Raw genomic sequence first — 24,407 nt, 5'->3', positions numbered from 1 at the left:
AGGCAGACTCTCAACCACTGTGCCACCAGGGAAGCCCCTCTTAGTAATATTTTTAAACCATTCAGCTTATTTTAGAAGATAGCACATGCCAGGGACAAGTACACAGAAACAGAGGTACCAGAAAAGTCTGTCTGGATGTGACATGATTTGCTGATACAAATAAACAGAAATATGATAGCAAGGTGATTTTCCTGTTCCTATCCCCATTAAAAAAGTAAAACACAGGAAAAAAATGCACACTTAAATTTCCCTCAGCATAATAAATATGACTTATCTAATAAAATATACAAGTATTTAGCATTTTAAGAAAAGTACTTGTTAATATGACTTCTGAAAGTAAACAGAAGAGTCATTCTCTTGGTATATTTAAACAGGCCAAGAACCTTCAAGAAAGTTACAGAGAATTATCTGAGGATTGATGATGTTTTAAAAGGGTTCCAAGATTTCAGAAAGTTCAAGATTTGTTTTGATTCCTCTGTCACTTTTCATCAAATCTTTCTAATGAAGATTAAGGCTCTGGAGACGTAAAGCTTAAGATCCTTAGTTTAAACAATTACAAAATAGCCAATAATTGCATGCAAATAATGGCCTTACAAAGTGAAAGCTGCAACCAGATTAGCAGATATACAACTTTGAACATCTTGATAAGTACTCTACTTACTGGGATAACAAATTATGAAACAAATATTCCACCAAAAAGTGCAGGATATATCTGAATAATCAAAATGAAAGAACAGAAAATGCACAACTTCATAACAATAGAAAATAACAAAAGCAAACAATCTGATGAAATGATCACGTTGAACAATCATTCCCTCTTTTTTAAATAAGTGCAAGAGAGTGGTCGAGAGTAATTAAAGACCGTAATTTTCTTATCAAAATGCCTTCAACTACCACAGATAAGTTAATTAGACAGCTAAAAAAATAGTAAGGGTTCTGGACCCATCCGGGAACATTCCTTTACATGGTTTCAATACAGCATTTATTCAGACCAGGTTATCTCCTTATAGCTCTTAATATGTGTAACATTAGTGGAAGAAAAACAAAAAATGTACCATATGAAAATATGATTTTATCAATGCATTGGACAGAATGAAGCACAAATCCCTGAACAATCTAAAAGAGAAAAACATCTAGGATAATGACATTATTCAGTCCCTGCCCACTCAAATTTCTATTTATCACAGAGTCTATCTTTCCTGCTCTCAGCCTTTCTCCACTGTAAACATCCGAGGCAAATCACACAACTATTTATAACAAAGAGGAAACAGAAGTCCCTCTGAGTCCGAATGTCTTAATATATATAAATGTCCATTTCTACAGAATTAGGTATTTTCACATATTTTGTTTGTGATGAGACTTATGGGACCAGTAGAAGTGATGATCTTATATTTAAATTTCAAAGAAAAGACCTCCAATTTTTTTTTAAATGGTTGTGACATGTCTTAATTATGAAGTAGTATATTGTCAGTTGAGAGAGAAAATATTAAAGAAAAAATGTGGAGTTCTCTAAACTTAAAGTTACAGTTGAAAAACAGTTTAAAAAAAAAAGAAGAGAGAAGGGAAAATTCTGAACTTCATTAAACCCCACTGAATCTTCACAAAACCCCACTGGACTCCAAGGCCATATAAGTTGCAGCTTACTGCCTTCTGGGAATCACAATACAAAACCACATTTATAACACACTAGCATCAGTGTTTTTATACTCAGTTCACCCTCCACCAATCCTGAGGATGTCAGGCCCATTTATACTGACATTTCAGATGAATAAGAATACTGACGTACAGGAAAATCAGGTAACAATTCTAAGATAGCACCATCCTGGGGTAAAGTAAAAGGAAGAGCATTAAAACTCAGTAAGCTTGCCTAAGCCTGGTATTCTTTCCCTAACCTAAAAATGGTTATAACAGCAGAATCACTATTTATTAAATTTTCAGTACATTCCTTCAAGTGGGGAAGATAAACTAAGTTTTTATAAGAATAAGAAAAAATATTTTAAGATTAATAGTTAGAAAAAGAGGTTATATGGGAGAAATAATTTTTAAAGCACTCACAGACAATACCATGTTGTCACTAATGGCATTTAAAGAAATGACATGGGGTGGGGGGAAGGATAAATTGGGAGACTGAGATTGACATATACACACTACTATATATAAAATAGATAACTAATAAGAATCTGCTGCATAGCACAGGGAACTCTACTCAATACTCTGTAATGGCCTATATGGAAAAAGAATCTAAAAAAAAAAAAAAAGAGTGGATATATGGTATGTACAACTGATTCACTTTGCTGTACACCTGAAACTAATATAACATTGTAAATCAACTATACTCCATAAAAGTTTTTAAAAAAATAAAGAAATAACACCAGCAATTCAGTTATCTGATTGGACGAAAATGCCCATTACAAAAGACTTTACATAAACACACTTATATAAGTAGAAATTAATGAAGAATCTTACCCCAGTGGCCTGTAGATGTTGCCTGAACTCATCCATAGTTGTGTTTGAGATGCTCATATCCCTAAACATTCCTTCCAGTTTTGATGTGAATTGACATCCACATTCAGTCTGTGGAAGAAAAACAAATATACACAAATAAATGATGGATTTTACTATTAGAAAATGTACAAAGAAACTCTTCCATGTTACTGTCATCCTTCCTAAATCTTTCCAATAGTTGTTCTATGTCTGTGGATACCAACTTCAGTGTGATTAAGATTAATCCAAGAATTTTATTTTAAAATGCAAATTCCCAGACTCTCTCTGAGATTCCCATAAACCTCACTGAAGGCAGTGCTCAGAACTCTTATGTTTTCAGCAAGAAACACCCATATCAGGTGATATGGGTACAAGTAGTCTGTGAACCACACTTTGTGAAACAGGACTATATGGTGATATTCCCTTTATTGTTTCCCTTGTACTAATCCTCCCCCAGATCTCCATGAATGAATGTATCTGCCACACCAAGAGAAATTCCAGCACACTGTGAATGTCCCAGAACTTGAACAAATCTAAGTACAGCCTGCTCAAAAAAAAAAAAAAAAATCTACTTTTATTAATTTAGAGAAATAAGTATTTTAAATCAATTAAGTATTTCCCAGTCACATGCTGCTGGTGCTCAATTATCTGATAATCATTAGTGACGTGCACTCCAATCCATCTTTTTTTTTTTCCATTCCATCTTAAATACACCTTACCTTTAACTTAGAAATCATATTTTTTTCAGAGTCATCAGAAACACTTTTATTTGTGAGAAGTCTCCTTGCCAAGTGTTGTTTATAGTAACGTTCAAATACATCTTTTTCTTGCATAAACCTAAAAAGGACCATTGCCTTATCCAATATTGTTTCTACTTCTTGTTCTGTTAGCTGCAAACCATTGAAAAGACAATTTAACAATTACACAATTTTAGTTCTACAAAAACAGCATCACAGTTCATCAATAGTTTAAAAACACTGTTTGATAACAAACATAAACATCTGGTTGAGATATGTCAGAAGGAGGGATCTAGTGCGAGAAAGTGCCTCCTACTTTATCTAGTAGCACGACTCTTAAATCCTCATCTAGTGCAGCATTAATCAGGGGCTGGAATGGAGTTCCACTCCCTAGTGGGCTACCTCTGAAAGGGAGGCATGAAGTGATACATGGCTGGATTAAAGGATGACTGAGAACAGAAGAAATGAAATTTTAATCACATAAAAGAATTTTACCATGCCCTTGCGTAGTATCTAGGCAGAAACTTACATGGCCAAAAGACAGATATTTTTATATAAGCTCATTCAAAATCTAAATTGTGCAACCAGAATGGTAATAATTTGTTATAATTCCAGAAGTAAAAAGGCTCTTGCCCCCAATCTTTTAAATAAGGGCAAGATGATACTGTGGCAGGCCGTATTAAGCTTGTATTAAAAATATGGTAGACTACTCAGCTGTGTATTTTCTGTTTGGTGCCCTTAGTAATCTTCCTCTTATTTGTGTCTTTGTTACAGCTACCTATTTGTTGCTTTGCCCTTCTGTCTCACACATCCCAAGATGAAGTCAAGAAGACCAATTCACGTGTGATCACAACCTGCTTATTTTGATTTTCTGTGCTGTAGTGAGCTTCCAAGATCCCAGATCTATTATAAAGGCTTCAAACTGAGCTTCCATATATGCTTTCAAACTATTTTCTGATACCTATTCTAGTCTGTGCCTTCAAATTTTTGGCACTCAAGTATTGTTTGATACGTAACCCCCAGAACCAGGTGACAGCAAGCAACATTCTATGTGCCACATGGATAGCTGTATTCTAGTTCCTTATTATCTCTATAGCATATCTAACCCTCACAATCTCAAGTCTATGGATGTGTAGTTGTTTTTGATGCCAGTTACACATTCAATGAAATGTCAAAGTACTTTTGACCATTTCAAATACTTGAAACAATCCTTTCAAATATCGCAGTGCACATTTAAGCACAGCAAAGGAGGACTGTTTAATTTTATATCTACAAAATTCCCTAATTTTATATTTTATTTCCTAATTTTATATCTACAAATAAAACTTAATATATTTCAAATGCATTAATACTTACCCCTTTGACTCCCTTTTTCAGCTTATCATCAATAAATAATGAGAGGTATTCAGGGGACCTGGAGTTGAGGTTGAGAAAATACTCAAAGTCACCCGCAATAGTTTGTTTAAAGAGCCGGTCGTTATTAAACGATTCCTGGAGGAAGCGATCAAACCTACTCTTCAGATCCAATAAGCCCTTCCAAATAAAAACAAAGAAACTTAGGATACATTATAATAACTTTTCTATAAACAATACATGTGTAACTACACACGTTTAACTTTGCTGGGAATAAATGTGTGCATTCAGTGTTAAACTTACAGATTCTATATTGCTATTTTCAAGCCTGTTTCTAAGCCTGTTAAAAATGTCAGTGGTGAGAGAAGTATTCTATCTTCCATTTATGTATTATTCTATTAAAGATGAACCAAAGATTCTCCTCACTTTTTCTCCCCACCTTCCTCTATCTTGACTGAATGGGTGAGCCTGAGAGAAAATTAGCTTTAAAAATACACAGAGAAAACTTATTTATATTAAAATATGAAAAACTTGAGAGCATAATATATTTGTTGTACTGCTTGAAAGCAAAATATCTTGAACCAAAAAGTCACTAAAACAGTTATTTTTTCTTGAACACACTAAGGTAGTATATGAACTCTAAAGCATACAAAAAAGTAGAAAGAACTTTCATTCTTGAGACTATTTAAATAAAGACTTCTTCATCAGACAAGCTCATAAATGAAAAGAAGTGGGTGAGTTTGTATCCCTGATATAAATATACATGCTTTCCAAAATTCTAAAATATTTAGGATAATTACATATTAATTTACCACTGGAAAAATTAAGTCAGAAATACATACTACATAGCTTTGTAAAAGTGACCTTTTTAGCACTTGTCAAAATTACTTTATGATAAAGAGAATCTTCTGTATTTACTCACCTGGATATAGTCAACGGGATTCTTTCCTTCTCCTTCCTCAGAAACAAGGGCTTTACCTTGTTCCCTCAAGTAGGAACTCATACACTCACACATTGTTTTCAAACCATTTGGCACACGACTAAATAACTTGTACATGCAAGCAAGGTCTGCAATCAGAACAAACACACAAATTGGCTACATTAAAAATTAAGAAATTTGAATCCCTGTTCATGCTAATTTGCGATACTTAAAGAAGCTTATTTCTCCATTATGATCATTTGCTGACCACATGAAAAACTATTAAAAAAAAAAAAACCCCAGGAAAACAGGGAAAAAAAGCTAGTTAATGGTTATTATTGCAATTTACAAAATACGTCTTACAGATGAGATACTTTAAAAGCATCAATAAAATGTCATAGCAAATTTTAGTTTACATGGAAGAGATGTCCAAACAGCATAATAGTCACAAAAAATGAAAACTGAAGTTTTGAGTTCCTACATAATTTAGCCTATATAATTCTAATCTAGAATCTAGTTAATACTGCAAAACAACTATCAAAAGGATAACTTTAACTGTGGTATACCTGGCAGTTCATGTAATAAAGAAGAAATTTAAAAACGAATTAAAGTCTTACAGATAATTTTTAAGTATATCTATCTCAAAAGTTCAAATGACAACCATGACAACAAATAAAATTAAATATACTAGGATTTATTTCATTACACATCATGGTAAAATTCATGTGAAATTTACAGCATAAATTCCTATTCTTTAATATTTTCCTCAGAGCAATCCTTAATATTTCCCAGGTGTTGACCTAAGCCAATATGTATATTTTAAAAATTGGTTTATCTCACTACATTGTTTTTATTTAGAAGGAAAACTCTGGACTCTATTTTTTACAAGATTAAAATGTGGAGTTAAAATACTGCTTTTCCATACGTCTAATGTATCTACGAAATAAGAATTTACTGGGAGGCTATAGTGTCAAAACTTTACAATGATATAAAAAGGCTTTATGATTGAGAACTTTTAAATATGGAGTTAAGTACAGCAGTTTCTAGATCAGTGGCTGGAAAACTGTTTTCTGTAAAGCACCAGAGAGTAAATATTTTAAACTTGTAGACCATATGGTCTCTTTTACAACTACTCGATTTTGCCATTGTAGCCATAAAGAAGCTGCAGATAATACATAAATGAATGGGCATGACTGTGTTCCAATAAAACTTGATTTATGGACACTGAGATCTAAAACTTATATAATTTTCATGTGTAATGAAATATTACTCTTTTGATTTTTTTTTTTTTTCCAAGCAAACTGATAGTGGGCCAGATTTGGCAGACAGGCTATAATTTGCCCACCCTGGTCTACATTTATAAGAGCAACTCAGATCTTAAAACTGAAGTTGTATGTATTTTAAAGATACCTGGACACAAGTTTTACAAAAAGGGCTTCAAAATTTGTTTCAATGACTTTCAAAAGCAAATTTCATTAAAAAGTGCTTCCATCAATAATATATGTCCAAAATAATCTACACACAGCAAATCTGACAGTTTCTCACATTTGTTATAAATTACAACCCAGTTTCCCATGTTAAAAACAAATATTACAAACAATAATTTATGAACATATATACTACAGTAAACTTGGCATATCAAATACCTCATGACAAAATAGTTCCCAACTTTGTCTACTTTGTTCCTATGTTGTTACAGTTTTGCTTAGTCACATGTATATTTAACAGTATGTAAATTAATACAATTTCATTATATGTAATTCACTGTATATAAATAAATGTATGGCTTAGTGGAGAATGTGAAAGAGAAAATGAAAAATATGCATCATTCAAAAATTAAATATCATTTCTGTATACACTTCATAAAACAATAAAATGATACCATTCAGACTTAATTTCATAATGTTATCTGCATTTAATTATCAATCCAACTCATCCTCCATTCATGGTGGGAAAAAACTTTTTCACTTTCTGATTTATGAGATATTTGGCTTCATAATGGTGAAGCTGTGTCTCTGACATATTCTTGACATACTGCTCACGAGCAGGGCCTAGCATAATTAAAGATACTCTGCAATTAGGTTTCTAGTGGAAAGCCGGGAAAACTGAAGCCATGATTTTAAAATTTAATTTAGAATCACAGAAAGCTGCTTATTTGTGGAGAACATTAAATACTAAATAGAAACTATGGTAAGTGGCTATTCTGATACTCCATTATTTATGCACTTATTAAGCACTTGCCATGTGTTAGGTATACTTAATGCCTTTAACACAAGTCTCCATGCAGGTTACAGTTACTATAATTCAGGTTTGCTCAACAACCTCCCCATCAAACATTTCCTAGCCTCTAATCTCCAAGCCCATTTCATCTCCCCTCCTCAATAATCCCCACCCAAGGTGACTAAGAAAGCATTAACTCAATAACTAAACAGTACATTAGAAAATTGAGGGCTTCCCTGGTGGCGCAGTGGTTAAGAATCCGCCTGCCAGTGCAGGGGACACCCTGGAGCCCTGGTTCGGGAAGATCCCACATGCCGTGGAGCAACTAAGGCCATGCGCCACAACTACTGAGCCCGCGCGCCTAGTGCCCGTGCTCCGCAACAAGAGAAGCCACCGCAATGAGAAGCCCGCGCACCACAACGAAGAGTAGCCCCCGCTCACCACAACTAGAGAAAGCCTGCGCACAGCAACAAAGACCCAACGCAGACAAAAATAAATAAATAAATTTTTTTTAAAAAAAAGGATAGATTCTCATTTTAAGTAAAGGAAAATGCTTTTCATAAAGTCCTATCTGCCAGGGATCACTATGATCAGGGTCATCAAACTGTGGTCCATGGACCAACTACAGCCCATGGACCAACTACAGCCCGCTGCTTGTTTTTGTACACCTCACAAACTAAGAATGGGTTTTCACATTTTTAAATGTTTGAAAAATAAAAATCAAAGTTTTATAGGAACACAGTCAAGTTTAATTCGTTTGTTATTGCCTATGCCTACTTTCTCACTATTACAGCAGAGATGAGTAGCTTACTGTCTGGTCCAAGCATCTAAAATATTTATTATCTGGCCTTTTACAAAAAAAGCTTGCCAATCCCTGACAGACCATAGGCATCCAGGAGTAGCTTATTTTAGAAAACATGACAAACATCTTTAAAAATCATTTTTGTTTTGCTTTTATAAAAAAGGTTTACCAGAAGGGTCTTTTAAAAAGTAACTTTCTCTAGTTTAATAAAAACAATAAATTTACATACAACTTTTTAGGAACTTAGCACATATACAGAAATATAACCATTTGAAAACACAAGGCAAAGATTCCACTAGAGAAAGAATGGAACAACCTCTCTGCTTACCATCTTTGTTTTCCCTCCTCTTACATCCTCCTCTTTTAAATTATTAACTTAAAATTTTTTTTCCCATTCCCTACCTATGTCATGACCCAACAGGCAATATGCATTTATTTTATAAGAAATACATGGCTAAAATATTGCTAAGACTTCATCTAAGAGCACCAAATTTATTTATTTTTAAGTACCATATCAGTGACTTATCCAGTCATAGTTTTAAAGAAAATCTTCAGAAATTGAGGAGGACAACATGACTATTCTTTACAATTTCTCCTAGGGTACTTGTTACAAAATAACATTTTAGGAAAATCAGGTAAATAGCCAAGAAGAGTAAATGTTACAGTTACATCCAAAATGTTTACTTTTAAGCAATTCTCCTTTCTCCTCTTTCATTCTATAACAAGATATCCAATCTACTAATTTATCTAAATATGTCAACATGGAAGACACATATTTTTGCATTTTTGGTACCCTTACCACAACTCCCAAAGAAATGCTTACAAAAATTTTAAGATTGGAACTTCAGGTTGTAAAAGAATCACAAAAACTACAGGAGAGTGTGTGGGAAAGAAGAGTCTAAACACCCTGGTATAGAAATATAAAGTACAGGAATGGGTGAGGATCACTGACCTTATAAATAATATTAATCATCTTCTTTTTTTTTAAGCTCTTTTATTTTCTCCTCTATTTTTTTTTCTCCCCTTTGGTGCACCGTGTGGCTTGTGGGATCTTAGTTCCCCAACCAGGGATCGAACCTGTGCCCCCTGCAGTAGAAGCATGGGGTCTTAACCACTGGACCACCAGGGAAGTCCCTAAACTTACCTTTTGGGTTAAGAAAAACAAAAAGTGAGGAGACTTAAGATGAAAGAAGAAAAAAAGCCACTTGATTCACTAGGAATATCTAAAATCCTCATTAATATGTGTAAAGTAACAACAGTGATAAATTAATGACAAACACCACAACTTCTTGAAAACTGACATTTATAAACTACAATAGGAAAAAAAAATACTGAGAACCTGGTAGAACTATAAGAATTTAATTATTTTTCAACTGCTAACACTTACCTTCTGTCTTTCCGTTTTTCAACATATGTACTAGCCCCGAATTCTCCATTTCTACTATAGTTTTCATGTGCTTGGAAATGAGTTCCCTCTCAACCACCTTTACAATTGGCTCTTCAGTTGATTTGTCAAGGCAGTGCATCACTCGTTCTATTTCTTCATTAATTCTAGCTTCTACTTTCTTTATATATACTGAAGCACTGTTTTCTGCTAAAAATTTCTGGCTTTCCATCTGCAAAGAAGAAGCATGATTTTTTTTTTTTAAAACACAGAAGCAAAATGTGCTTCTGCTTTTAACTGGGTTTCTACAGTTTCTCATAAACCAAACTAAATATCCCAAGCACTATTAACATTTTATATACTGTCTTATTATATATATTCATATAGTCCGAATTATACCCTTTAAAGCATTACTTACATAAGACTTAATTAATACATTATCCTTAAGCAGCGTTTTTCAGACTTTGCCAGTGTATTCCAAATAGCAGAAAAAGTAAGCACACGCCAGTGAAGATCAAAAGTATAGAATGAAGCATCTGACCCCAAGTGAGAGTGGGAAATTCTTCTTTGATTTGTTTTATTGTAAAATTATGCCTAAAAAGATTCATCATGTTTATCATACAGTTTTGCTGGCATACTGGTAGTTACTAAAGTCCTCCTGCCACCCCACTCCCGCTCTCAAAGGAATATATATAAAGTTTGAGAAACAGAGCTTTTGAGTTACTATTAATCTTGTCTTCTAACACCAGCCTTAGAGAAATTCCAGTAAATTTTAAATGTTGGCTCAACTGACTTCAATCTCATAGTAAAATTAACAAATATACCTAAGAATTACATAAAAGATGTATTAATATAAATTATGTACAAAATTTAATAACATTTCCCATTCTCTTAATAAAAAGTAGTTTATACCAAATGTACAATGGATGGCTAGTGGGAAGCTGCCGCATAGCACAGGGAGCTCAGCTCGATGCTCTGTGACCACCTAGAGGGGTGGGATAGGGAGGGTGGGAGGGAGGCTTAAGAGGGAGGGGATATATGTATACATATAGCTGATTCACTTTGTTGTACAACAGAAACTAACACAACATTGTAAAGCAATTATACTCCAATAAAGATGTTTAAAAAAAAAAGCAGTTTAAAATAATCAAGTTTCTAAGAATAAACATTAACACACCAAAACAAAAATCTTGGTGAGACCGTCACTTCACTGTCAAAACTGTATTTTATATATACACACAGATATATCCATATGCCACTGTAACACACTTTGGGATCCTGACAATTAATCATCTACTGGTATTTCTATACTGTAATGAAGGTAATCAAAACAAATGCAAACGTCAAAAACGTTGCCAGAAATATCTAGAAGTAGTTGCTGTGTTACCAGAAAATAAAGCCTGTTTCCTACATTATAAAATTAATAGTTCATGAAGTATGGTCCAGGCTCACCAGTACAGGCCACACAAAGCTTCCTGATGGCTACAGGCTGATTTCTGAAAAGCGGCCTGGGGGTTACATCAGTCCAAAGGACACCAAAACCCACCGAGTCTACTTCTATACTCATCCGATGGCTTCTACGAATGACGCACTGTAGAGCTATTGTAACATTCTATTCATTTAGTTCTTTAAAAGGTTATTACTAAAGTTGACCAGTAAAGTCTACTTTAGCAACACTACAAAGCTCCTACTATAAATTGCTCAGATAGTTGAGGCTTTCAGGAAGAATGCCTGATTATCATGACCTTATAAATATTGTCTTATCATTTATCATAGTACTCAGTAATTGTTATTATCATTTCATTACAAAATAGTACCGGTTTAGCTTTACTTTCAGCAACGTAGTTGATTTGGGGTTGTACATACTGCTGCAAATTTTTATCAACTGTAATTACTGACTTTTAATTTCCTAATCAACAGCTCTTAAGACATATATATGCCTTATGGGATCATGCATATATCTATATTTATTTTACTAGTAACTTATATTACCAAAAAGCCTGAACAGTGAAACTTCATTGGTGATGTACTGCCTGTGAATCTATGGTAAATAATTAGTAACATATAAATATAATAAAATTTAAGGTTATTTCTAAGTTTATATGTTTTATACATATATTTTTTAAAAATCACGTAAGTCCAACCTCTTCGACTTATTTTCAGACAGTTCCTTCACTGGAATGTGAGACTGTGGGGTAGGTGTGCTGAAGGGTGTAATTTGCACCCTCTTCCCCAAAGGGCCTCAGTACAAAAAGGTCAAAATGCTTAAATTACTAACTATATTCGGTAATTTTAAGAACATCTTAAAAGAGTATTTATTTACATCTCACTGATTACCTGAAAAAACTCTGCAGACATTTCCAAAAAAGGAGCCTCAAAATCTTCTTCATAGACTGATCGTCCTTCGAGACCTAAAATCATTAACATCTGGCAAGCATTTCTTATTGCGCCTCTGTCAAAAGAAGTTAAACCACTTGATAATAAAAACACATTAAAGATTCATGTAAAAGATGCAGCAGAAGTAGCTAGAAAGACTTTCAGAGCAAGTTTTTTTAACCAAAGTGACCAATCTCCCATAAGCAACTAATTTATAACGTAAGGATTTAGAGTAATTTTAATTGGAAAGCGTATCTTGACTGCACAGCTATTTATCTCAAGTTGTTCTCATGCTGTTTTAACTTAGAATTTTTGAAGAAAATATGTTTAAAATGACTAAATATTCCTGTGTATTTAAAAGTGCAAAAAGAATAAACAGCCTATCAGGAAGCAGGGAGGAGAGAGGGAGTCTACAGCACTTGACATGGGTACAACGCACAGTTACTCCTAGGCAATATAATTTTTTTGCACCAAAGGGCTTTTGGGCAATCCTGACCAAGCACCAAAGCTGAAATAAAAAGAACTTTACAAGTCTTCCTCTAACAGCTGCTTTGAATACAAAGAAGCAAAGAAAGCAGGCTTGCATGTTTCAAGCCACTCTGGCTGCAGTGTCACAAAAATGGCACTGCAACAATGTTTGGGGGGGTGGAATATGACTTAACAAAAGGGGTACAAGAGTTCTTAGTCATTTTAGACTATGTTCAACATTTTTTTCTTCAAAGACCTTAAAAATAAATGCTAGCCAAAAGCCCTTTTAAAGAAGAAAAAAATATTATCAAACAGCAAAAAACAAAACAAAACAAAAAAACCAGCATAAAAAAAATACATAAAAAATCAAAAAGACTAATGGCTGATTTGCTTTTTAAAAGTATATTCAATAAAAGCTTAGGATAGTTTCTTCTAAAAATAAATGTGTGCTTTTTAGTTACAATCTAGCTAACTTTGTTAACTGTGATATAAGGTTTTTGAGTATTTTCATAATATGCTGGACAATCAAACTTTAATTTACTTTAATAAAATTAAGACAGTGAATCGGTTCTCAAGATATGACCACTAAAAACCAAAACCCAAAGAGTAAAAAGATTATTATACCGGTCTACAACTTCTCCTTTCCGCTCTCTGGCAATCATATCCAACAGCGTTTGTCGTAGGTGATCCCTAATACACCCGTAACGTACAACTTGATCTCGAAAAATAATTAATCCCAAATTGTAGACATTCTCCACATTATTTTGTTGTACGTACACACGGTCCTGCAGTTAAAACAAAATCATAATATAAACATTAGTACAACTCTTGCGAACATAAAAATAATCCTCTTGAGTTACAATAATAAAGGAAATAAAATTCCAAAAGTGGTCAATTTTGCAGGTGAGAAACACTTCAAGCAACATGGAATTTTCTAGTACCTCCCAAGTTATATAAAAGTTATATATAGTAAGTCCTTACAATTTACAATTGCTACTGAAACAATGGCTATAGGCGGTTGCCCACTTACCCTAAGAAAAAGGGAGGAAAAAAGCAAGCACCCCACCCAGGGAGAGAGGCAAGTCAGCAGAAAGCAGAGGAGAAAGGTAGACAGCAAGGCAGGCAGAACTTCCTTTCTCCCAAAGCCATACCATGCACAAATATGGTTCTTATTTTCTTAAATACTGTACCTGAAGATCATATTCTTTAAGTAAAATTGAGAGCTGAATGAAATACAGATGCATGTGACTTAAGCTGATTGTTTACTGGTAAATGTTAAAAGGTTCTAATGCTTATAACAGAGCAGCATTCAGTATTACATAATTAAAACACCCCTAGCTACTGCCATTTCAGATTATTTACTGGTAGTCATCTAACTTTCAAGTTCTTACCAACATGATTACTGGTGTCTCACTTAATAGAGTACAGATAATCCAGAATTATTGGCCATAAAAGTCCTATTTTTTGAAATATTTTAAAATCCGTATTTACACCAAAATACAAAATAAAACTACTGTTCTTAATTCACAAAAGGATTAGTAACAGAATTCCTTTCTGTTCTTAACCAGGATCTCTCCGGGCTTTGGCGGGTCTGTGAACTTCCCAAAATTTTAAAATTATTGTGTGTTTGTTCATACGTAAGTATTTTGGAAAAAGTCCGTCCGTAGCTTTCACCAGATTCTTAAAGGCATTTGTAATCCAAAAACAGTAAGACTCACTGCAAACTGTGATCTCTGAACTTTTAAAGGAACACTGTTAATACAAGCAACACCAAATAGAATACAAGGTAAACATGAACAGAAGTTCTACCATAGTAGTATTAAATGGTCTTGATCACCTTTCTAGCCAATTTTTACTAAATTCTCCATGAGTAGCACTCTCTTCACAGACACTATCCTCCAACTTTCATTCATCTCACACAATGGTACATACCTAATGGCTACAAGGAAAGCTGCTCTTTTATTAGCATTGTTGGTGCTCACTTTCTACATTTTATATCACATTTTTCAAATCCTGACAGCAACTTCAGTTAAGTTCAAAATTGTCATTGATGACTTCTTCAATAAATTCTTGAATTTCATACTTCTTTCCTCAAGATCTTAAATTCTGAGTTTTGCCCTGACCGCATCCCTCCTCCTTTCTGATGGCCTCACTGTTTTCTATGTACTGAAGTTACTCTTTACTCTCATGACCTTCAGCTCCAACACTCCCCACCCTCCACTACCATACTGATTCTGGCTTACTTTTCAGCATAAAACAAAACACATTCAATAAAAACTGGCATAAATCTAATAATTTACAAAGCAATGAGAAAATAATCACTCCAATTACTGAGTAAATTATTTATAAATTTGATTTTTACAATTTTGATTATAAATTTCTATGGTACAGATTCTGTACCAAATACAGAATCACTCTTACCCAATGCAATCAAAACCAGTAACTAGCTAGCTGATGTGGTAAAAGAGGAAAAATATTAAACACACACACACACACACACCACACCAGCACCTTAAACATTTTAATTTAAAACATATAAGCATTCACTGAGATAAAGACTTTTTCTTTGAACATGAGTCCTGTGATTAGAAGTCAATGCTGTCTTTTTCACATATACCCATACATCATAAATATCTAGTCTGTCTACTTTCAGTCTCATTAAGATGGCTAATGACCAGAGACAACTGTGAAGCAATGTAAATGGCCTTCTAGATTTTCACAATTTCCACTCCAGTCTTTTAAATTACCAAATTACCCAATATTTAGTGATTTGCCTTTGTCAAGTCTTTCCAAAACATTCAATCTAGTTTGCCAAATAACAAATATTATTGTTTTTCGCATTTTTATTGACTTACACAATATAAAATGATGTAATAACAAGAAGTACAACTAGCATAAACAGGCCTGAAAACAAATACAACTGACTCTCAGTAAGCAAAGCTCAACTGACAAGAGCAAAACAGAGAAGATAAACTGAAAAGTAGTGGAACAGCACCGAGAGAACGTTGTATCCATCAGGCTGTTTCACAGCTAGAACAGAAAGTACTGTTAATTCGGGCAGGTACTGTTAAGTTTCAACTGTACGATAGGCCTCTGTGACATTCAGCACATCTTGTGGGGGATATATAACATCACATACATATGATATAAGCAAACTTAACATATGTCTACTAAGACACTAACCTCTTTCTTAGGAAACCAAATGTTCTTAATTTAAGCTAAGAGAAATGTCAAAGAACCAAGTCAGATTTTATTGTTTTTGGTGAAAGGCAAATACTTTTAAGAATTACAGAACAAAAGACACATGCTACGTAATCTTCAGAGTAAACTAAGAGTGTTAAAGTGAAAATTTTTTAACGTTCTCCCCTCTTGGCTTTATTGCAGTTATATGCCGTAAAATTCACTCATTTTAAGAGCATGGTTCAATAATTTACAGTAAATTTCTATACTGTGTAGTCATTGCCACAATCCAGTTCTAGAATATACTTCCATCACTCAAAAAAAGAAAGAAATAGGAAACAAGAAAAAGATCCCCCCAGCCCTTCCACAGTCAATCTCCGCTTCCAGCACCTCTGCTTTCTCTCTCTATACATTTCCTTTCCTGGACATTTCATATAAGTGGAATCATAGAACATGTAATCTTTTGTGTCTGATTTTTCATCAAGCGTAAAGTTGCTAAGGTTCATTAATATAACATATATTAGTATTTCATTCCTTTTTTTGGGCTGAAGTATTCCATTGTATTGGATATGCCACATTTAGCTTATCCATTTATCAGCTGATGGATATTTGGGGCTGCTTCCAGTCTACTATGAGTAATGTTGCTATGAACACTTGGGTACAATCTTCTTGTTGGACGTATGCTTTCATTTCTCTTGGATGGATTTCTATGAGTAGAAGTACTATTGAGCTATATGAAAATTGCCAAATTGTTTGTTTTCTAAAGTGGACATGTCAGTTATAGAATTCTTCGTATTATCTCTGGCTCTACCATTAACTGGTGGTGTGACCCTGAGTAAGCCATTTACCCACTCCGGTCCTGGGTAACATAAAGGGCTGGTAAAGACAGTCTCTAAAACTCTGATTTCCTTTGAAGCTTAACTCTCTGATCAAAAATTAACGTATACTAGGGATCAAGACACATTTCAATATTACTCCTTCCCTTTCTGTTATCAGTCTCCCCTGGCCTGGGTACTCTCTTCTCAATCCTAAACACAGTGATGCCATCGCTACCAAAGCAGGTGAGTCTATAACCGTACTGGCCTATAGTATCTGCTATCTTAAGCCCTGTGGCGAAAAGACAGAAAGAGAGCCAGGTGCAGCTGATGCGTTCTTCAGGTGTAATGCGTACAGGAGAGAACAATGTTTCAGAGTAAAAGAAGCCAGGTATGATGGGAACACATGGTTGGAGTATTTGAGCAACGCATAGAAAATTTACATCCATGGAGGATGACTGGGGATAAGGGAAGTACAGATGTTGTAGGATAAAAGCCAAACCCTTGTCTTTTAATGTGAGACTGTCAAGGTGTATAATGATTATAATTAAATGACATAATATTAAGAAAAGCCGTTAACCCTGAAATATGATTATAGATACCAGAGAGCTAATAAATAGAGAAGGGAAAACCTGCAAACATGAGTACAGCTACTTAAATGAGTAATACCAAATAGTCATTTATATTGTCTGGTACATATGATTAATTACCATCAAATAAAATAAAAGCTATACATACATACACCTGAGTGCTTACGTGTGCGTACATTAAACTAATGCAGGCACACATCCACAATAAACTTGTGATCTGCACATGACTGTTAAAATATTTGCTGAATGAACACGCTAAATCTTCTGTTTACTGTTTATCAGCACTATCAGAAGGAATTCAGCCTGTGGGTAGACAACAGCCTTTCATAATAGATTCTAACAGGAATCTCTCTTTGTTAAAAAATAAGTGGTTAATTTTATGTAATACAATATCAATTTAGCTCTAATCATTTAAATCACTGGAGGACTTTTTATTTTGTATACCTTTCTGTGTGAATATTTAATGTGACCAAAAGGTAGTTTGTATGAGTCCAACATTAGTCATTTATCTATTGAAGAGAGAGCTCAGCAGACATAGAAAGCTGGTGGTTGCTTCTATTTGCCTTTTGAAAGCCAAAATACAGGCATTTTAAGTATAAAATGTTCTGAAAAATCCATTTGAAAGCCTCACATCTGGATCAAACATTAGATTTACTAAAGGGATGTGAGTTTCATAACTACAGAGATAAAATTACATTTAAAATCTGTTTATGGTTCCCTCTTGGGAGATGCTATTCCTAGACCAAGCAAATCTTTTCCCCTTAACTGATGGCTTCACCAAGACACCTAATCCACCAAGATACCTAAATATTTAACTAATATATGAGAGATCTAACTCAGCATGCAAAAGTATTCTTAGATGTGTCAAGACACACTATGCGAAAATATAGATTTTATGAAAGCTAAACCTGTGCAAAGTCAAAGAGTGACTGTGTAAGTGGGCTAAAAAGCTTCATGACTCAGGGAGTGGTATTTAAATAAAAATAAAACAACAAAAATTTGATAATGAACCTCAAAAAATAACTCTTGCTACTTTATCCACAAGAAATGGTACGGGAAATATTTTTAACCAACAGTCACTGTATCACGAAAAAGCAAACTAGGATAAATGTGTACTGGGCATAGGAATCAATGATGCACCCAAGGAAAGGACAAAATTATAAGCTCTTTCAATATCACTCATATCTAATGTCTCATTTGAACAATGTTTTCTTGTAAGATTTAAACAGGTATTTGGGAAGCAAATTCTAAAACTAACCTTTGGGTTACATTCAACTCTGAACACTCAGTACTACAAATATAAATACAATAGTCCTTTGTCTCAATTATTTTTTGAGGGAGCTTGTTATAAAATTTTTGCTTCAAATACCAGCAGTTCAGTACTTTTAATACCACCACTAACGAACTAAGGGCAGTTATGGATTAGTACTCATTTATCTACACTTCCCTGCTTGATCCCACTTATGGCCAATGGTAGCTATTTATTTAGGCAAAGACCCCTTTTTAAATTGAAGTGAATAGCTCTGAAAGTTGGTTTATCAAGCACACTGTCAAGGAGCTTAATTAAACTTAAATAATTCTTCTTTCACTTTCTTGTCCTCAAGGCAAGAAGATCTATAACTGTTTTCGTTTATGTTTTCTTTAAAAAAAGAGACTAGAAAAGTGGCAGGAGCCCGCATGCTGCAACTATGACCCGGCACAACCAAATAAATAAAATAATTAAATAAATTTTTAAAAAATAAAAAAATTTAAATAAAAGGCTAAATAAATAAAAACAGAATTACCATATGATCTAGCAATTCTACCATCTAGGTTTATACTCAAAAGAGTCAAAAGAAGGGTCTTAAAGAAATATTCATACACCCATGTTCATAGCAGCATTATTCAAAACAGCCAAAGGGTGGAAACAAGCCAAGTGACCACTGACAGATGAATGGATAAGCAAATGTGGTATATCCATACAACTGAATATTATTCAGCCTGAAAAAGAAAGGCAATTTTTAAAATTGATGCAACACTGGTTTATAACATTACATACATTTCACGTGTACAACATTATATTATGACTTCTGTATACACTACAATGTGCTCACCACCAAATGTTTAGTTTCTGTCATCATACAGCCAACCCCCTTTACCCATCTTGCGCTGCCCCCATCCCCCTTTCCCTCTGGTAACCACTAATCTGTTAAGGAAGGGAATTCAGACTCAGGCTACAACATGAATGAAACTTGAGTTGCAAAAGGACAGATACTCTATGATTCCACTTACATGAGGTAGCTAGAGTGGTCTAATTCATACAGAAAGTACAATGGTGGTGACCAGGGGGTGGGGAATGGGGAGTTATCATTTAAAGGGTATCGGGTTTTAGTTTTGCAAGATGAAAATTCTGGAAATGAACAGAGGTGATGGCTGTGCAACAGTATGAATGTACTTAACACCACTGAACTAACTGTACACTTTAAAATGATTAAGATAATAAATTTTATGTTATGTGCATTTTACAACAATTAAAACAAACGAACAAATACTGTTTAAAAGCATCAAAGAGCACCAAAAGCAACCTGGACTTGCGGGACCCGGATTCTGGAGAAAAGACAAGTATACTGAGAGGAGCCCTACATTCGCCTTCACCCATTCCCTTGGGTCATTTGTTGTATTTGGAGGACTGGAAAAAGAGGCCAAGCAGGAAGTCACAGGTGGGCTGGCTATCAAGCAGCTAAGACTTATGAGGCAAAAGTCTGAAGAAGAGAGAAATGTAAAGAAGAGCCAGAAATTCTGCAAGCAATTTTCACTGAGATGTTTACTGACACATCACCTAAGCGTGGATGAGACACCAAAACACCAAATAGAAAGCAGCACTGGGAGACTAAAGAGCTGAACAGAGACTGTTGGCAGACTTGCAGCAGAGAGAGACAAAAGCTGGTATCTCAAGGCACAGTAACTGTGAAGAGCAAACCTGAGTAAACAACTCAGGCTTTTAACTGAGACCCCAGAAGGGGTTATTTCCTGTGCGTAAAAACATGCCCTGGAAAAAAAGGCAAACTGAAAATAGATCAACCTTAACAAAGCCTAAAAGCCAGCTTCAACGAGATCATGGTGATCTTTGATCCTATGAAGGAAAACATCATCATCCAGGGCCTCCACAATTTTTCATACACAATGTTGGAAAAATTACCAGGCCTGTCCCCGCACCAAAACAGAACAAGCACCCCAGGATCCAATGTCTAAAAACTAAGGGGGAAAAGCCTCAGGAAGTCAAAGTATTCTAAGACTGATACTATCCAGAAGTGGTTAAAAAAAAAAAACTAATATAAGGTAAACTATAAGTCAAGGATCTATGTTGTAATCTCTAAGGTAATCCCTAAAATAATAATAATAAAAGTATATATAAATAACAGCTAATGAGGGAAGGGGATAGGATAATAAAGCATACTTGATTCACCTAAAAGGAGGAAAGAAAGCTGAAAAAAATCAAAAGAACAGATAAGACAAACAGGAAAAAAACAAAACAGTAGGATGGCAAAAATAAACCCAAATACATCAGTAATCACATTAAATGTAAATGAATTATATGCTTCAATTTAAAAACAAAGATTATCAGATAGGTTAAAAAGCATGTTGTTATATGGTACTTACAAGTGACACACCTTAAATATAAGGACACAAAAAGGTGGAAAGAAACGGATGAGATGAAGTTTGCCATGCAAACATTAATTGTAAGAAAGCTCATATAGTAACACTAGACAAAGTAGTCTTTAAGCAAGAAGTATTACTAGTGATAAAGAAAGATATTTCCGAAAAATAAAAAAGTCGATTCAATAGGAAGATAAAACCCTAAATTGATATTCACTTTGTAACAAAACCTCAAAATATATAAACTAAAAGAATAAACAAATCAAATCTGAAGATTTTAATATTTCTTGGTAGTTGACAGAACAAGCAGACAAAAAGTTTAGTAAAGACGTGGAAGATCTGAACTTGATTAGTAAATCTGACTAACTGGTATGTTTACAACACTTTATCCAACAATTGCAGATTGAAAAACTGAAATTAACTGAAATTAAAAACTTCTCTTCAAAGACACCACTAAGAGAAAAGGCAAGCCCAGAACGGAAGACACTACCTCACAATACATATATTATTTGACAAAGAACATTTATCCACAACATATAAAGAACTCACAAATTACTAAAAAAACAAACCCAAGAAAACCCACATTTTTTTAAAAAATGGGCAAAAAAAATGGTGTAGTTTAATTTATGTTATATATCAAGAAAAGTGTTTCTAAAAAAATTAGAAGAGGACTTTCAAATTAGTTTAAGGCTAATATCCTATCAAGTGGTTAGAATAATTGCTACAGTATCTAGTATTTGTGTTGGGTTTCTGAGTGTTCTAATAATGATGGTTTTAAATAACTTCTGATGACAATTAGGTATCTAAAGCCTTAGAAAGTCACTTCTTCAATGAGAATTTTACTATCAAATTCAAAATAAAAAATGAGAAAAGAAACAATACTAAAGATTTCTAATATGTTTGATAGCTTATACCTGGATCATTGATAAAATCACTGTTCTTAAATTAGGCTTGGAAAACCAAGATTATCTGCTCAAATGGGATGTCCACATCATAAAACTGCCCAGTGATAGAAGAAACTGGAAAAAGGAACCCAGCTGTTTAGAATATAATGTCTGATACATAATACACAGTCATTGTATACCTGCTGAATGAATGAATTTATCCACCTAAGCACAAAGGTGAATGAATGTTAGCTCAACTCTGTGTAAATAAATTATCATATATATATGATATTACATAAAATTATCATACACACACACACACACGTGTATATATATGGGGAGCACCCCCTTTATGGACAAAAGTTTCATTTCCTTTCCTACAGCAAGATATGACTGCACCACCACAGGGCCTACCTCTGGCTGAATTAATACTTGCCTCCCTAAACTCAGTCATAGATTGCTACATAATCAGTGCACACACACAAAAACATTCACAGGGCATAGTAATCAAGGTGTTTATGGCTCTATTAATTTGTTTGAAAGAGGAGCTAAAATGGACGGCAAGGAAGAAATCCTAATTATCAAGCACAATACTCTTAACCTTTACAGTATTTACGATGTTGCCCTAGTTTTATTTTACATAAAGGCCTAGTACCTGGCTTTTGACCTAACCATAAAAAGATGCCAAGGTATTATACTGTCAGTCACAAACGCAAACACTAGAGCACATATGGGGAACCTGTCTTGCACAGACCTTTCTTGCAAAAGCAGTAAGTAAATATATTGAACAAGAGTGAAGCTTAACAGTCCCAAAGCTACTTGATCCTATTTTCTTCTAAGATGTTATTTTGAAAACAGAGAAAGTACCAAGAAGACTCTTAAGCAACCTACTTATGTTCTTCCAGAATACAGCTATTTTCAAACTTTTCTCAATGTGCAATCTAGAATACAGTAAAGACGTATTTTTTTGGAACTAAAAGTATCAAAATCTACGAGTGAAAAAACAGACTCAAATTCTGTCATCTCCATGTTCTCATCCTGTCTTCTGATCTCCAAGGACATACAAATCCTTGGTAGCTTCAGCAAACAGCTTACATTATTTCTCTCAACTCTACTCCTTGCCATCTATCACCTTTGGTAACTGCAACTTTCATAATAATGACCAATCTGACACACTCCTTACAGATGCCTAAATTTTCATCTCCCATCTTATCAGGATTCCCTTCACCCACATATTGATATGGACAAATCTTGAGACTCTTCATAGAAGACATCAGGTGTCCCTGGTATTACAGACCCTCTTTCCTCCTGCCTCTCCTCGGTTACACTTCAACTGCTCCGCATTCTAACTGGAGCTCCAGGTCTACTGATCCCTTACACCTAATACTTCTGCTTCCTGGGACCTTGTGATTCACTTGCCTGCTTATTAAACAGCACAGATCCACGATCAACAATTTTAACAATGCTACTATCTTAGAATTCTTCCCCATACCAAATAAGCCAAATTATATCAGTAGGTTTTCCTTAGTTTTTGAATATTCTTCTCTGAGACTGCTTAAGTACCTCCGAAAAAAGTATAAATGCCGCTGACTGCCTCCACTATACAAAATTTGTGCCAGCTTACCCTAAATTATCTCCTCACAATTACAGATGATCCACTTAGTTATTTATAGATAGTTGACCCCAGCACAGGGGATATTCCAAACTTCCTCCATGTGTTAGTTTCCTATCACTGCTGAAGAAATTACCACAACTTTAGTACCTTACTTATTCTCTAACAGTTCTACAGTTGAGAAGACTGAAAACAGTTTCACTAGGATAAATCAAGATGTCGACAGGGCTGGTTCTTTCTGGAGGCTCTGAGGGGGAAATCCACTTCCTTGTCTTTTTCAGCTTCCAGTAGCCACCTGTATTCCCTGGCTATAGCCCCTTTTCCATCTTCAAAGCATTATCACTCCAATCTGTCTCTGTCATCATACTGACTTCTCTTACTCTGACCCTCCTGCAACCCTCTTATAAAGACCCTGCACTTCTACTGGGCCCACCAGGATAACCTAGGAAAACATCTCATGATCCTCAACCTAATCACACCTGCAGAGTTCCTTCTGCCATATAAGGTAACAATCCCTAGGTTCCACAGGTTAGTCATGGGCATATCTGGGGGTCCATTACTCAGTCTACCACACTCCTCAACACCTGACATGCTTCTGTCACCCGTAACTGATGGTCCCACCTTCTACTTTATTAAGGAGACCAAGAGGATCAGAAGAGTTCCTCAGCTTCTTTCCTCTTCACAAAGTTGTTGCTACATTCCACTTCACCTCTTCACCCACCATCCTTGATGACTTCCCATATAGCTAAAGAAGCAGTGACCCTTCTTTCCTGGGTCAACTCTCCACCCCAGGACTTTGAATTTATAGCCTCTAGTCTTTAAGGATAACCTGCAATAGTACTATACCTTTGTTATTTGTGAAAATGACTGGGAATATAGATAAATTCAAGTAAAAACATGAAAGTATCTTTGAAAATAACCAGAGTTTTATGCAGAAAATTCCTCTA

The 24,407-nt window shown here is 34.6% G+C and overlaps 1 protein-coding gene across 2 annotated transcripts in view; it reads right to left on the bottom strand.

The window, feature by feature from the left end:
• CUL3 (cullin 3) overlaps nt 1-24,407 on the bottom strand; it is a 96,786-nt gene that overhangs the window by 25,096 nt on the left and 47,283 nt on the right. For both annotated transcript variants that reach the window (XM_029224959.1, XM_029224960.1), the window contains 7 exons: nt 13,368-13,528; nt 12,237-12,351; nt 9,903-10,131; nt 5,497-5,642; nt 4,578-4,754; nt 3,204-3,374; nt 2,467-2,574 (listed from right to left, as the gene is read on the bottom strand). In XM_029224959.1, coding sequence (XP_029080792.1) covers nt 2,467-2,574; nt 3,204-3,374; nt 4,578-4,754; nt 5,497-5,642; nt 9,903-10,131; nt 12,237-12,351; nt 13,368-13,528 — 1,107 coding nt within the window. The remainder of the gene's footprint in view (nt 1-2,466; nt 2,575-3,203; nt 3,375-4,577; nt 4,755-5,496; nt 5,643-9,902; nt 10,132-12,236; nt 12,352-13,367; nt 13,529-24,407) is intronic.

Source organism: Monodon monoceros, unplaced genomic scaffold, assembly GCF_005190385.1.
Source record: "Monodon monoceros isolate NGI ecotype Baffin Bay Population unplaced genomic scaffold, NGI_Narwhal_1 Super_Scaffold_16, whole genome shotgun sequence".
Taxonomy (NCBI): domain Eukaryota; kingdom Metazoa; phylum Chordata; class Mammalia; order Artiodactyla; family Monodontidae; genus Monodon; species Monodon monoceros.
The sequence above is the reverse complement of the archived record's forward strand: the minus strand, read 5'-3'. Positions and strand labels throughout refer to the sequence as shown.